The sequence below is a fragment of the Pelophylax lessonae genome (genome assembly GCF_965119305.1).
Source record: "Pelophylax lessonae genome assembly, chromosome: 5".
NCBI classification, from domain to species: domain Eukaryota; kingdom Metazoa; phylum Chordata; class Amphibia; order Anura; family Ranidae; genus Pelophylax; species Pelophylax lessonae.
The window spans coordinates 55,204,059-55,220,708 of NC_138772.1; the positions used below are offsets into that span (position 1 = coordinate 55,204,059).

Below are 16,650 nucleotides of genomic sequence, written 5' to 3' on the forward strand. Positions count from 1 at the left end.
TCTGTTGCATCACTCATAAAAGAAGTGAAGGGAAATCTCCCAAAAATTGCCCGAAATAGACACAAATATTAAATCCTTTGAACCCTTCATTACTGTATCCAAAATGAAAAAGATTTGGCAATACATACATTTTAACATCATTCATTTTATACATGGAATTTCCATGCTCTACATAAAATAAAATGTCCACAATAATTTTTGGGGCTATACACCAGACCCTCAATCTATTTATTAAAGACCTTGAAGGGTATGTACTTTAAGAAGGAAAACTGCCATTCCACTTCACTGCCCGCATCATCACATTACTCAGTATAAGTTTACATCGTCCTTAGATTCAGAAGAACACAACTTCCTCTATGTTTGGCTGGCCTGCAAAATCCTCTACACTACAGCATGACACATGCCCTTTGGATAGCCATTCTGCTCTAACACTAGGATTGGCGCATTCCATTGTATGGTATAACCTCTAGTGCAGGGGTTCTAGACTTTTCAAACAAAGGGCCAGCTTATTGTCCTTCACACTTTAGGAGTGCCGCATTGTGGCCAGCGGGGGGCAGAAAATGTCGCAGGCCCGACATCAGTGAGAATAAATATGGCCTCCTGATTGGTGGCCAATAGGAGGAGGAGTAGTGCCTCTATTAGTAGGAGGAATAGTATTCTATCATTAGTATCGGTGGAAGAAATAATGCCCTATTGTTGGTTTTAGTGAGAGGAATAGTGCCTGAGATCAGTGGGAGGCATAGTGCCCCAAGGGCCGGATAAAGGCTAGCAAAGAGCCACATATGGCCCTCGGACCGCAGTTTGGAGACCCCCTGCTCTAGTGTATTGCAGGATGTAAATACTCCTCAGTCACAGACAGGTTGGGCATTGAAGAACTTACATGTATCTGCATCTAAGAAAGCTGTGTATTTATAATGGTTAATTTGATGATGGCGATGAAGGCAGTTTTTATTCTTAAAGTGCACTTACCCTTTAAATGAGCCACTGATCCTTCATGTGATGCTTAAAGATATAGGCCCTGGGCTACTGCCTAGAAATATCTTACTACCACCATTATGGATACTCATCAATAACTGGCCAATGCTATGTGGTCAAAAGGTTTCATACTATTTTTTTCTTTTAACGTGGAGGAAACCTCTAACATGAAAGCATATATACATGATCCACATCATTACCTTTTTCCAAAACAAAAACGCTCAAACGACCTCACAGTACTGCTGTGTATAACTATATCTGTATAGTACAGCTTGCATAGATTTACTTAGATGATACTTGCATTAAAAACAAAAGTAATAAAAGTGCACATATCCATTCAACCCCCTTTTCTGATCTAAAAACGGTCTTTAGATGCCTACTTATCTCAATCCAGTGTTAGTTTACATTCCGTTCCAAAAGTCTACACACTGAGTGTCTCAAGCCTTGGGGGAAGGCTCAAAGAACTCTAAGGTAACCCATAGAGTTAGAACAGAATGTATGCAAACACTGGAGCCCTCAGTAAGTATGGATCTAGTAGGAGGGATGCTGGGATAGTTTAGGTGAAGAGAGGTTCAAAAGTATAGGTGCACTTTGTTTGAAAGGACGTTTATCCCATACAAAAAGCAGTAAAGGGACTAAAAGGGCAGGGACAGGATTCATAATTTAGCAATCAGAAGCATGGGAGCTGATGTACAGCAAGAAATATTAATGCAATAGATGCAGTTTAGTAAAGGTTAGTATAAACAATAGGATAAGGATAAGGATTTGGAGGCCTTACATTCTGATCCTGCATGAGAAAAACATTTTTGTTTACTTTTCTCTGTGCAATTGTAGTGACATATTTGAATAATCACTATGCTTTGCACAGGCCTGGAAAGATGTAGACAGTCAGTCAATGTGCCTGAAAAAAAGGCAGCTAGTGCTCAAACAGACACGGTCACCTTTCCCATTTAGGCTAAACTTGCAATGTCTTTTTAACCACTTCTGGACCGGAAGATTTTCCTGTTTAATGACCAGGTCCTATTTTGCGATTCGGCACTGCGTGACTTTAACGGACAACTGCGCCGTCATGCGACGCTGTACCCAGATAAAATTGACGTCCTTTTTTCCGACAAACAGAGCTTTCTTTTGGTGGTATTTGATCACTTGTGCGATTTTTATTTTTTGCGCTATAAACAAAAAAACAAAAAACAAAACAAAAAAACAGCGACAATTTTGAAAAAAAAACTATATTTTTCACATTCTGCTATATGACATTCCTACACCCCCCCAAAAAAATTGGGGTTTTGAAATGATCACAGAGACATGCGATCCTATATAGCAGGATCAAATAATCTCTGTGATCATTGCAGGCAGAAGGACAGATGGCTGTTACATCAGCCGTTCGTCCTTTTCTCTCAGCGGGGAGAGATCGAGAGTGTCAGGCGGCAATTGAAGCCACCTGACACACGCGCCAGCTTCCCTGCTGACAAGCGGGGGCGGGAGCGCGCCGCTGGCAGCGCACGGTCACCCCCTACACTCTCCAGAGTGATTGCCATACATGTTTCGCCCAGGAGCGGCTGCCTGCCGCACTACATCTGCGGCGGGCGGTCGTCTAGTAGTTAAGGGCCCATTTACGCCATTGTGCAGTGCGTTTAATACACACACACACATTATATGCATTAACGAGTTGCAGTTAGGCAGCCCATGTACACTATTACCAAAAGTGTTGGGATGCCTGCCTTTACATGCACATGAACTTTAATGGCATCCCAGTCTTAGTCCGTATGGTTCAATATTGAGTTGGCCTGTCCTTTGCAGCTATAACAGCTTTAACTCTTCTGGGAAGGCTGTCCACAAGGTTTAGGAGTGTGTCTATGGGAATGTTTGACCATTCTTCCAGAAGCGCATTTGTGAGGTCAGGCACTGATGTTGGAGAGAAAGCCTGGCTCGCAGTCTCCGTTCTAATTTATCCCAAAGGTGTTCTATTGGGTTGAGGTCAGGACTCTGTGACGGCCAGTCAAGTTCCTCCACCCCAAACTCGCTCATCCATGTCTTTATGAACCTTGCTTTGTGCATTAGTCAAAATCATTTGGTGGAGGGGGGATTATGGTGTGGGGTTGTTTTTCAGGGGTTGGGCTTGGTCTCTTAGTTCAAGTGAAGGAAACTCTTAAGGCATCAGCATACCAAGACATTTTGGACGATTTCATGCCCCCAGCTTCGTGGGAACAGTTTGGGGATGGCCCCTTCCTGTTCCAACATGACTGCGCACCAGTGCAAAAAGCAAGGTCCATTAAGACATGGATGAGTGTATTTGGGGAGGAGGAACTTGAGTGGCCTGTGCAGAGTCCTGACCTCAACCTGAATAGAAAACCTTTGGGATGAATTTCAGAGCAGACTGTGAGCCAGGCCTTCTCCCCAACACCAGTGCTTGGCCTCACAAATCCGCTTCTAGAAGAATGGTCAAACATTCCCAAAGACACAGTCCTAATCCTTGTGGACAGCCTTCCCAGAAGTGTTGAAGCTGTTATAGCTGCAAAGGGTGGACCAACTCGGTATTGAACCCTACGGACTAAGACCGGGATGCCATTAAAGTTCATGTGCGTGTAAAGGCAGACGTCCCAATACTTTTGGTAATATGATGTAAAAAAAATCTGTACCCAAAAAAATAAGTTGCACCCAAACAGAAGAAAAACTGGACCTGCAGCAAGTTTGGTCAACACAAGTGGAAATTCAAAATCGTGCGCCACAGTGTGCTGCAACAAAGGGCTGTCAGTAATGTGCATTGTATCGCAGCATACCAACACACTTAGGGTATTTTGCACTGGTGGGCACACAATAAAGAGCCGTGGGGAATGATGGAGAGCACAGGGTGGGCAGGGGGTGGGTTAATTTTGCCCTGAATAGGAAAGGTGACAAGGTCTCTTTTAATATTGCTCTAATTTTATAATTTCAATGAAACAACAACCTTCTCGAAACCTTAAAATAGGCCATTTTATTCTAAAGTAAGTTATTTAGTCCATCCTTACCATATATATATTTTTTGTTTCTGTAGTTTTAAATGCAATGTGTTGAGAGAAATAGTTGGGATGCCACTGTTCGCCTTCGTCTGAAAATTTCTAATTGCCTAACTCAAATCATGCCGATCCAAATGGTTTTCATAGTCAATGACCCTTAAAGAGCAAATAGTCAAAGACATGCTGGTAGGTTAATTGGCTCCTGTCTAAAATTGGTCCTGGTATGTGTATGTATGAATGTGAGTTAGGAACCTTAGCTTCTTGAGGGCAGAGACTGATGTGAATATACAATATATATGTAAAGTGCTGCGTAAATTGAAGGCGCTATATAAGTACCAGTAATATATAAATAAATAGCCAATTAACCGCTTGCCGACCGCCGCACGACTATTTACTGCGGCGGTCAGCCCCTCACAGGCAGAGCACAGGTGATCAAATACCACCAAAAGAAAGCTCTGTTTGTGGGAAAAAAAGGTACAGCGTCGCACGACCGCGCAATTGTCCGTTAAAGTCACGCAGTGCCGAATCGCAAAAAACCCCCTGGTCGGAATGGGGGTAAAATCTTCCGGGGCTTAAGTGGTTAAAGTCATAGAAGAAAAAGTTACTGATCTGCATGCTTGTTCAAGCACAGTACTGAAGTCAGGGGATCAGTCTTACAGCCATGCAACTGGCAATTTTAATTGAAGAGGTCAGCATTGGCAACCTATTTATTGCTCTCAACACAGGTTTCTTTTAATTAACCTAAACACAGAAATAAGCAACTAAACTTTCAAGATAATGTTTTACTGAAATCTCATGTCAGTAGAAACATCCAACATTTCAAGGGACCGTCTTTTTCAAGGTGACATTCAGAGAACAAGAGTCTGCATACCCTTAAAACTTTGTTTCGACTGATCTGGGACTAATCATAGAAAAAAGCCAGCACTCCAAAGAAACTTCCAAGATGACTGTTTACTGAAGTTCCATGTTGGTAGAAACACCAACATTTTGAGGGACCCTCTTTTTCAAGGTGACAGGAAAAGAGAGTCTTCATACCCTCAAAACATTGATGTTTCCTTTGACATGGGACTTTTGTAAACAGTTATCTTGAAAGCTCAGTTGAAGTGTTGGCTTTTTCTATGTTTGGAATTATCTGGTGTCACCGTTGAGCCAAGCACCCACCCCCTATAGATGGGTTCTATGAGGTTTGTACAGTGTGGTTTGATGTATTACAAGTTCCTTTATTAGATCTCTCTGCCTTCTTGTATGGTATGTATGGAGGAACAAGGAAGGAACACAGATGGGGAAGGACAGAAGCATTTGGAAAGTTGATATACCACATTCATGTAGGTGGGAACAGAGATCTCAGCGTTTAGACTCTGACAGTGATCCCGCTGATCTTCTTGTAAGGAGGTTTTGAGCACTACTGGTTGGAAAGGCACTAATTCTCCTACAGACAAGCCAGTGAAATCATGAGTTAAGGAATTGCTTCCAGACAAGCTGTGGCAGGTCTGTAAAGACAGTTGAAGGAAGACATATTACACCTGCTGTTGGGAATAATGGTCTATGAACAATGACGCAACTGCTACAACACAGTTAAAGTTGGGGAAACGAGTACAATTTATATTTTTCTCATTCGTCTGCAATTTGTCTTAAAAGATTTGTGTGTGTGAATAATAATTACAAGATATTAGTACATTAAGATCAGCATTCCAAGAAAAATCACATGCAATTTTCCCACAAAGAGTGCTAGCCCCAATCAGATGAGCTTCACTGTACATTAGAAGGCTCTTGCTGTGTCCTGACCGCCTTGTTATCACTGCAGGCTGTACATAACAAGTATACTATTTATTATTATTATTATTATTATATAGGATTTATATAGCGCCAACAGTTTGCGCAGCGCTTTACAATGTGAGGGAAGACAATACAGTTACAATACAATTAAAAAACAGGAGGAACTAGAGGGCCCTGCTCGTTAGAGCTTATTTTTTCTTCTAGATACAAATGGATTCTATCAGACATATAAAGTATGTACAGTGGGTACGGAAAGTATTCAGACCCCCTTAAATGTTTCACTCTTTGTTATATTGCAGCCATTTGCTAAAATCATTTAAGTTCATTCTTCTTCCTCATGAATGTACACATAGCACCCCATACTGACAGAAAAACACAGAATTGTTGACATTGTTGCAGATTTATTAAAAAAGAAAAACTGAAATATCACACGGTCCTAAGTATTCAGACCCTTTGCTCAGTATTTAGTAGAAGCCCCCTTTTGATCTAATACAGCCAGGAGTCTTTTTGGGAAAGATGCAACAAGTCTTTCACACCTGGATTTGGGGATCCTCTGCCATTCCTCCTTGCAGATCCTCTCCAGTTCTGTCAGGTTGGATGGTAAACGTTGGTGGACAGCCATTTTTAGGTCTCTCCAAAGATGCTCAATTGGGTTTAAGTCAGGACTCTGGCTGGGCCATTCAAGAACAGTCACGGAGTTGTTGTGAAGCCACTCCTTCGTTATTTTAGCTGTGTGCTTAGGGTCATTGTCTTGTTGGAAGGTAAACCTTCGGCCCAGTCTGAGGTCCAGAGCACTCTGGAGAAGGTTTTTGTCCAGGATATCCCTGTACTTGGCCGCATTCATCTTTCCCTCGATTGCAACCAGTCGTCCTGTCCCTGCAGCTGAAAAACACCCCCACAGCATGATGCTGCCACCACCATGCTTCACTGTTGGGACTGTATTGGACAGGTGATGAGCAGTGCCTGGTTTTCTCCACACATACCGCTTAGAATTAAGGCCAAAAAGTTCTATTTTGGTCTCATCAGACCAGAGAATCTTATTTCTCACCATCTTGGAGTCCTTCAGGTTTTTTTTAGCAAACTCCATGCGGGCTTTCATGTGTCTTACCCTGAGGAGAGGCTTCCGTCGGGCCACTCTGCCATAAAGCCCCGACTGGTGGAGGGCTGCAGTGTTGGTTGACTTTCTACAACTTTCTCCCATCTCCTGACTGCATCTCTGGAGCTCAGCCACAGTGATCTTTGGGTTCTTCTTTACCTCTCTCACCAAGGCTCTTCTCCCCCGATAGCTCAGTTTGGCCGGACGGCCAGCTCTAGGAAGGGTTCTGGTCGTCCCAAACGTCTTCCATTTGAGGATTATGGAGGCCTCTGTGCTCTTAGGAACCTTAAGTGCAGCAGAAATCTTTTTGTAACTTTGGCCAGATCTGTGCCTTGCCACAATTCTGTCTCTGAGCTCTTCAGGCAGTTCCTTTGACCTCATGATTCTCATTTGCTCTGACATGCATTGTGATCTGGAAGGTCTTATATAGACAGGTGTGTGGCTTTCCTAATCAAGTCCAATCAGTATAATCAAACACAGCTGGACTCAAATGAAGGTGTAGAACTCAAGGATGATCAGAAGAAATAAAAATCACCTGAGTTAAATATATGAGTGTCACAGCAAAGGGTCTAAATACTTAGGACCATGTGATATTTCAGTTTTTCTTTTTTAATAAATCTGCAACAATGTCAACAATTCTGAGTTTTTCTGTCAGTATGGGGTGCTATGTGTACATTCATGAGGAAGAAGAATGAACTTAAATGATTTTAGCAAATGGCTGCAATATAACAAAGAGTGAAAAATTTAAGGGGGTCTGAATACTTTCCGTACCCACTGTATTTGTGAAAGTGCTACAGTATGAGAAGAGAATACTGCCATATACAGACTGGAAACTGGCCTCCTCGGGGATAAGCAAATATTCCTAAATGCAAGATCCACATGTATTCTTAACTAAATCTTGGTGTGCTATCTGTATTTCTCCCACATGTGTGCAGTGGTCCAGTGTAAAACCTTTCCATTGTGCAGGAGCTTCCTATAACGACCAGTCACTGCTGCTCCCTGTTCCTTGTACGTAGGGACTGGCAGCCTTAATGCATGGGCACATGCCTTCTTTTATCTGAGTGTACTGGGATCTGAAGGCTAAGCCATTGGAGGTGGAGCATTACAGAGGATGTGCTTTACCAATGAAGCCTGATTGACTCTTTATGAGTCTATATCTAAGAGTATACCAGGATCTGAAGGCTAAGCTGTTGGAGGTTGGAGGATTGCAGAGGATATACCATAACTAATTACCACTGATGCCTGATTGACTCTATATGAGTCTATGTGTAAGGTGAGCTGCTTAAAGAGCACAAATCACTGGAGCACTGGAAGAAATAGAGTGGAGTGAAGCACTGATTCACTGTTTGAAGCACAGCACAAGTTATTATTGAGATTTTTTTCTGAATTATTAAGGACTTCATTTTTGGAAACTTTTACACTATTGTGAAACTATTGCACTATTATCACTGGGATTTCACACACAGTGTCATTTATTTTTATTATTTTGATTGTTGTGGCACATGTTGCACGAATTTTATTAATTATCCACAGAGATTTACTATTTATTAATTGAGTCACCATTATTAATAATTTCCTTGGCGAAGCTTATTTATTTATGTACATGCCCAGAGTCCCCAGGTGCATGGGAGCCCCATGATACTCTTGCATTACATCATACCTGCCAACTGTCCCGGATTTGCTGGGACAGTCATGCTTTTTACTAAGCCATACCAGGATGGCTGTGCTTGGGCAGAGTCCTGGAATCTGTACTGTGCTCTCCAGATCCCAGTACTGTTGCCCTCCTGACCCCCCTTTGTATTGTGTCCTTTGTGTAGATGAGTCTTTGGTTTATAGCATGTTTTCTTATTGTTTAAAACTGATTTTATTTAAAGTATTAATACATATATGTTTAATTCTATCAACTATATATCCTTTAGCCATTTAAAGACCAGGCATTATCTGGCACTTTTTGTCTCCAAGTGAAAATCCTTTTATTTTTTGCTAGAAATTTAGTTAGAACCCCCAAACATTGTATATATATATATATATATATATATATATATATATATATATATATATTTTTTTTTTTTTTAAAGCAGAGGCCTTAGAGAATAAATTGGTGGGTTTTGCAATTTTTTATGTCACACGGAATCTGCAAAGTGGTTTTTCTAATGCAGTTTTTGGGGAAAAAATTGGATTTTTGACGTACCGTAAAATCTATTTCTCTGATGTTCAATGACGGACACAGCTCCTGATCTTCTTAACCAATGGGTAATACTGCTCCCTACAGGAGTAGGACACTAGGCAGAAAAAAAGTCTGGCTATGCCTATGGGCAGTCCAAAGGGGGTATACTCCCTCTCTCTGCTATAGGTACTCAGTTTTGTTACAATCAGTCTCAGAAGAATTACAACTCCACAGGGGGGGGGGGGGGTGCTGTGTCTGTCAATGATCATTAGAGAAATGGATTTTACAGTAAGTCAAAAATACCATTTTCTCTTTTGTTCATTGACGGACACAGCTCCTGATCTTCTTAACCATTGGGACGTCCCAAAGCAGTGTTAAACATGAGGGGTGGGAACAGCCAAAAATAAATTCCCATGGCTAACTATAGCCAACCAGGTAAATAGGAGCTCAACCAAAACTGGAGCTTACCTGAAAAAAACAATGCACTCTTAAAGAGGACCAGGTCCTCTAAACAGCAGCCTGCAAAAAACTTGCGGCCAATGGAAGCATCCGCAGATGCGTACACCAGATCGGCGTACAAGCCCGGCGAGGCCAGAACGGGGCAACTAAGATGATCGGATTACATTCTGCCTCAATCCTGCAAAGAAGTCTTGGCAGAAGCTTGAGAGGAGAAAAGGAGTAAATCAGATGATACTGACCCCATGGGGCCACCAGCGCGTCGCGTCTGTAGCGGCTGCTAGAGTTACCTGTGGCCGAGCCACAAACCTCTGCACCTTTCTGTTGAGCCGGGAAGCCAATAGATCCACCTCGGGGATGCCCCACCAGAGACACAACTGATGAAACACCTCCGGATGAAGTGACCACTCCGCTTAGTCCAACGCCTGCCGACTGAGGTAATTCGCCTGCCAGTTTTCCACCCCGGGAATGTGTACTGCGGAGAGGGATGGGACAAATTGTTTTGCCCACCTTAGAATGCCAGCTACCTCCACAGCCACCGGGACACTTTTTGTGCCCCCCCTGGTGACTGACATAAGCCACGGCCGTGGCATGGTCCGATTAAATATGCACTGGACATTCCTGAAGATGATCCGTCCAATGTTCCAGGCACAGTCTGATCATTTGGAATTCCAAGACATTGATCAGTAGTCCGGACTCTTCCAGTGTCCAGATCCCTTGAGCAGAATATTTTCAGAGGACGCCACCCCAACCGGAAAGGCTGGCATCTGTGGTGACCAACTGGCTAATACAATAGGAGGAGGATTTGCCCAGCTGAAGCGCTGAAGAACAAAGCCACCATATCAGGGACTCTTTCGTTCCCAACTTCAGCCGGGTCTGATTGTCCAGAGACTGTGGACTCTTGTCCCATTTGGCCAGAATCTCATTGGCAGGGACCTTGTATGGAACTGTGCAAATGGAACTGCCTCAAAAGGTAGACACTATCAGGTCCATCACCCACATGCAAGTTCAGAGGGATGACCATCTGCTGGACAGCAGCAGGAGACGAATTGCAGCCTGAAGTTTCTAGAGTTTGTCCAGAGGAGGGAGCACTCTGGCTAAGGCCGAGTCCAGAGTCAGACCAGATAGACCAGCTTGTGGACGGAACCAGAGCAGATTTCTGAAAATTCAGAATTCAACTGAACTCCCTCAAGCTTGTATGGTGATTTCCAGGTTTTCCACCAGAGCAGGAAGAGACTCTGCTTGCAGAAGGACGATGTCCAAGTAGCCCAGTACCACGGTCCCCCATTGGCTTAACAATGCTGGCACCGGGGAAAACACTTTTGTGAAAACCCGAGGAGCAGATGTTAGACCAAAAGGTAATGCCACAAATTGATAATGCTCCTCTCCCACAACAAAGCCATGTCTACAACGAGGGTCTGTGCCCTCAGTAGCCTGCGGAAGAAAGTTACTCTCCCCCCGTGAGACCTTTAATTATGTCATCCAGGGTAGCACCAAATAGGCAATCTCCTTGAAAGAAAAGATCAGTCAAGACCTATTTAGAAGTCTTGTCCACAGACCAGCATTGGAGCCAAAAGACACGCCGAAGGACCACTGCCGAAAGAGAGAGCCACTAGGGGAGACGCATCCAAAGAGGCATCACAGATAAACTGCAGCCCCTGGACCAGCTGGTCCACCAGCTCAGCAAAGGCAGAAGGGAGCTACTCTACCTCCAGGTCACGGCGTAAAAGCTTAGCCCATTCGTTCAGAGTCTGCGACACCAGGGCCTTGGTGAAAACCGGCCTCATTGCCGAACCAGGCAAGGTGTAAAAATTGTGAGCCACAGCCTCGCCTTCCTGTCAGCCAGGTCCTTAAAGGCTGGGGACTCTTCAACCGGAATCATGGTTGCCTTTTTTAATCTGGAAACCGGAGGGTCCACCACTTGTGGAGCAGTCCACTTCTTAAGAAGGGACTCCTTATAGGGGTATCACCTAGCAAGTCGCTTAGGGACCCCAAGGGGATGCTTTGGTCATCCCCACACTTCAGTTAGAATTCTGTCAAAATAGGAGGGGAAAGGGAACACTTTTGCCGCTCTGGATGGCCAAATGGATGTGTCTGGATTGACTGTGAGTGCCAAAGGGAACATGCACCTCCATCGCAGCCACAGCTGCATCCTTCAACTTTAAGTCTCAACCACAGATAACAATCAGTGCATCCACCAGCGCCTTTTCATGGGTGGTTGCAGAAGTGGAGGAATCATCCTCACTATCTGAGGATTCAGGGCGAGTGTTTGCAGACCCAGCAGGGTGACCCACATCCGCGGTGGCCGAATCAGATTCAGGATCTGTTTAGACAGATGAGGCAGGGGAAGGCAGGGGCACTTTATGCCTGCCTGTCACCCAAAAGCCAACTCCACCCAGGACACAGACTCCAGGACCGCCGTCAGTGCATTGATGGATGAATGGGACCCGGAGGGCCCCGTAGCCCCAGAGAGGGGATCAGGTGGGGAGATGTGCTCCAAAGACTATTATTCACCAGGGGGACCCCACAAAAAAGTGTAAAACACTGCTAAGGAACAACCCCCACCGCTCTGGCAGCACCATTTGATTGCCAGTCACAGAGCACTAATTGATCTTCAGCAGAGAGGGAGAGGACCCCACCAGACTCACCACCCCGCAGAAACCAGGCACTGCAGCCACCAGGAGAATCTGCACTGCATGAGCAGCGATCAGGAAATTAAAGGATCCAGGAGTCAGCACCAGGGAATGAGGAGGGGCTCCCATCGCCTAAATCGCCGCCCAGAGGGCTCCACTGTCATGGCCCCCACTATTTTCAATGGCAAACCACCGCAAAATAGCCCCTGGACTACACAAACATGGCCCCCGCGCATTGAGCACACAGGCTACAAGAAAATGGAGGTCTCGTGTGGCACAACGTGGCTCCCAGGGACCCAGGAGGGATCCTTATATCTGAAAGACAGGCCCAGGCAGGACAGAGCGCCCTAGCATAAGCCCCCACCAGGTACAGCCCCCCCTGCACAGCTGATCGTCCAGTTGCTGGCAGCGCACCCCCGCCCCCATCACCAGCATAGCGCCCTGCCCCCTCCCCAGGAGGTGGACCAGACCACTCATACAGCCCCAGCATAAGTGGAGGGGGGTAGGATGGGGAGACAGATGAAGGGGGTGCCTGATGGGAAGGAGGGGAACCCAGGGGTCCAACTGTCCCAAAGAGGGGCCCATATCCACCCCAAAAACCTGGGGGAGAGGGGGGACAGCTACTCACCATACCAGGAACCAGACGGACACCACTCCAGACAGAACCCCTCTCCGTCGAAATGGGGGGGCTGTTGGCCAGGAGGAACGCTGCGACTTAAGCCGAGACCCGGTCGTATGCGACCTCATAAGGCGTTTAACTTGCAGGTCAGCCCCCATCCAGTCGGGCTATGTTGCGGTCTGCACGTGCTCGCTGGCCAGACTGGGGTGACCACTGGATCTAGATTATCCAGTCTGACAGTTGATTGTAGATCTCATAAGAAAAACTAGGAGAAAAAAAGAAAAAAGAAAAAATTGCCAGAGCCAGAGATCCCAGCAAGGAACTAGGTCCTTACTCCTGACTAGGCAGAGTACCTATAGCAGGGAGAGGGAGTATACCCTCTGGGACTGCCCATAGGCATAGCCAGACTTTTTTTCTGCCTAGTGTCCTGTCCACAAGGAATGTAAAGCAATAGGCATGTGACAGGTACTCTTTATGGAGGGATCTGGGGTTTATCAGACCTCAAATCCCTCCTTTGCACTTAAAAGCATTCAAAACGCCAAGATTGGCGTTTTTGAATACTTTCCATTTTCTTGGGACATTTTTTCTTGGGACTATTTTTTGAGGTGGATGAGGAAGGAGGGATGGTCTGTGTGCTGGACGGTCCCGCCCAGTATTTATTTGGGCCTGCTGAAGGTAAGACCAGCTCTGATGACGGGAGCTTGACTCCCGAAACGCGTTAGCGGTCCTATCTACAGGGACATGTTCAATTCCATGTGTGGTGGATTCTTGTAATGCGATTTTATTCTTCTTGTCTGTGAGTATGTTTTTGGCATTTTATTAAAAAAAATGTTATGGTGACCACGGGTAATGCACTCCTTTTTTCTTTTCTAAAAGTAGTTTATACTTTTATTTTTAATGCTCATGATTATGTAAAATGGTCACATTGTTGAGAATATATGTCTAATTTATGGTTGTTATGTTTGACAGAACATAAGTTTCTTTCTTTTCATAAGGTCCTTCCTTTATGTTTGGGTCCTGAAGAAACACGTTGACCTACGGAAGTTATTTTCATCTAGCACTATCCTCAGTTTGGGGCCCTTTCGTGACACCACCACGGTGTGGGAGGCTTTCATAACTGGTCCCTCCCTTGGGAGGTTATATGTTCAATATGTTCTATGCACCATTGTTCATAATGTTTTTGATGTATTAATGTCATGTGACATAATTTTAATAAATACATTTTGTTACACTTTAATTAGTGGAATTGGTGTCATATCTATGCCAGTAAAGCCCTCCTATGACAGGATGGGGTCCTGTTTTCTTCTTTTTTTGTATATTCAAAATAAAGTTTTTCTGCCATGTTGAAGTAATGCTACTTCAAATGAGTTTGTGTTCTACAAATGAGAATATGCAACAGATATAGCAGCTCTGAATAGTTAACATTTTTTATTTAACCCTTATAAAAACCCAAACAAATGTTCTTAGAAAAAATAAATATACATGTGTATATATATATATATATATATATATATATATATATATATATCTATATATATATATACAGTGCCTTGCGAAAGTATTTGGCCCCCTTGAACTTTTCGACCTTTTGCCACATTTCAGGCTTCAAACATAAAGATATAAAACTGTAATTTTTTGTGAAAAATCAACAACAAGTGGGACACAATCATGAAGTGGAACGAAATTTATTGGATATTTCAAACTTTTTTAACAAATAAAAAACTGAAAAATTGGGCGTGCAAAATTATTCAGCCCCTTTACTTTCAGTGCAGCAAACTCTCTCCTGAAGTTCAGTGAGGATCTCTGAATGATCCAATGTTGACCTAAATGACTAATGATGATAAATAGAATCCACCTGTGTGTAATCAAGTCTCTGTATAAATGTACCTGCACTGTGATAGTCTCAGAGGTCCGTTTAAAGCGGAGAGAGCATCATGAAAACAAGGAACACACCAGGCAGGTCCGAGATACTGTTGTGGAGAAGTTTAAAGCCGGATTTGGATACAAAAAGATTTCCCAAGCTTTAAACATCCCAAGGAGCACTGTGCAAGTGATAATATTCAAATGGAAGGAGTATCAGACCACTGCAAATCTACGAAGACCTGGCCGTCCCTCCAAACTTTCAGCTCATACAAGGAGAAGACTGATCAGAGATCCAGCCAAGAGGCCCATGATCAATCTGGATGAACTGCAGAGATCTACAGCTGAGGTGGGAGACTCTGTCCATAGGACAACAATCAGTCGTATACTGCACAAATCTGGCCTTTATGGAAGAAGAAAGCCATTTCTTAAAGATATCCATAAAAAGTGTCATTTAAAGTTTGCCACAAGCCACCTGGGAGACACACCAAACATGTGGAAGAAGGTGCTCTGGTCAGATGAAACCAAAATCAAACTTTTTGGCAACAATGCAAAATGTTATGTTTGGCGTAAAAGCAACACAGCTCATATCCCTGAACACACCATCCCCACTGTCAAACATGGTGGTGGCAGAATCATGGTTTGCGCCTGCTTTTCTTCAGCAGGGACAGGGAAGATGGTTAAAATTGATGGGAAGATGGATGGAGCCAAATACAGGACCATTCTGGAAGAAAACCTGATGGAGTCTGCAAAAGACCTGAGACTGGGACGAAGATTTGTCTTCCAACAAGACAATGATCCAAAACATAAAGCAAAATCTACAATGGAATGGTTCACAAATAAACATATCCAGGTGTTAGAATGGCCAAGTCAAAGTCCAGACCTGAATCCAATCGAGAATCTGTGGAAAGAACTGAAAACTGCTGTTCACAAACGCTCTCCATCCAACCTCACTGAGCTCGAGCTGTTTTGCAAGGAGGTATGGGCAAAAATTTCAGTCTCTCGATGTGCAAAACCGATAGAGACATACCCCAAGTGACTTACAGCTGTAATCGCAGCAAACGGTGGCGATACAAAGTATTAACTTAAGGGGGATGAATAATTTTGCACGCCCAATTTTTCAGTTTTTTATTTGTTAAAAAAGTTTGAAATATCCAATAAATTTCGTTCCACTTCATGATTGTGTCCCAATTGTTGTTGATTCTTCACAAAAAATTACAGTTTTATATCTGTATGTTTGAAGCCTGAAATGTGGCAAAAGGTCGAAAAGTTCAAGGGGGCCAAATACTTTCACAAGGCACTGTATATATATATATATATATATATATATATATATATATATATATATATATATATATATATATATATATATATTATAGTGAAGGTGTTAACAGAGGGTATTAGCGCAAAACCGCCCTTATGGTGCGAAGAAGTGTGCCAGGTCAGGATTTTTTCTAAATTAGTAATGAGCTAGGCCTGGGGCCCCAGGAGCACTTGCCAGAGCACTTGTCCTATGTAGTGCACATTAAGGCAAACTTACCTACTTACTTAACTCAGGGAGTAGAGAGGCAGCTGAATTTAGAAAGAGCCTGTAGATGCCGCATAGCATGGGATCCAAGCAAGTTTTTAACAGGAAAAGACAGCTAACCCAAGGAAAGACCACACTGAAGCCAAATACAGCCAGACAGCTAGCTTTTTTAGGGAGAATACAGCTTATATTATATATACAGCTCATCTTATTACAGGTTTCTTTTAACAGTTTTGTTGGATGCAATTACTTATGCAAGCTCAGCTAAATAAGATACATAAAATAGTTAACACATTTGAAATATGATGATACAATTTGCATTAGTTTCATATTGAAATGCATGCCAGAGAGCAGTATGTAATGTATAGTAATGCCAATCAATCAATTACAATTAATCAACAATTCAATTTCAGTAAACTGATACAATTGTCACTGTGTTTTATCGAGTTCTGCCCATTATCACTGTTCTCTGTGCATTTGTAATTAATACGTCTGTACATTTTTTTATTTCCCCTTCTGCTTTACGTTTAAAAAATGTATGTAA

General features: G+C 43.4%; 1 protein-coding gene across 4 annotated transcripts in view; it reads right to left on the reverse strand.

Moving 5' to 3' along the window:
* Positions 1–16,650, reverse strand: part of PEX1 (peroxisomal biogenesis factor 1) — a 172,564-nt gene that overhangs the window by 8,245 nt on the left and 147,669 nt on the right. For 2 of the 4 annotated variants that reach the window (XM_082257812.1, XM_082257811.1), the window contains exon 22: positions 5,288–5,461. The exons of the other annotated variants lie outside the window; for them this stretch is intronic. In XM_082257812.1, coding sequence (XP_082113938.1) covers positions 5,288–5,461 — 174 coding nt within the window. The remainder of the gene's footprint in view (positions 1–5,287; positions 5,462–16,650) is intronic. 4 annotated transcript variants of the gene reach the window in all.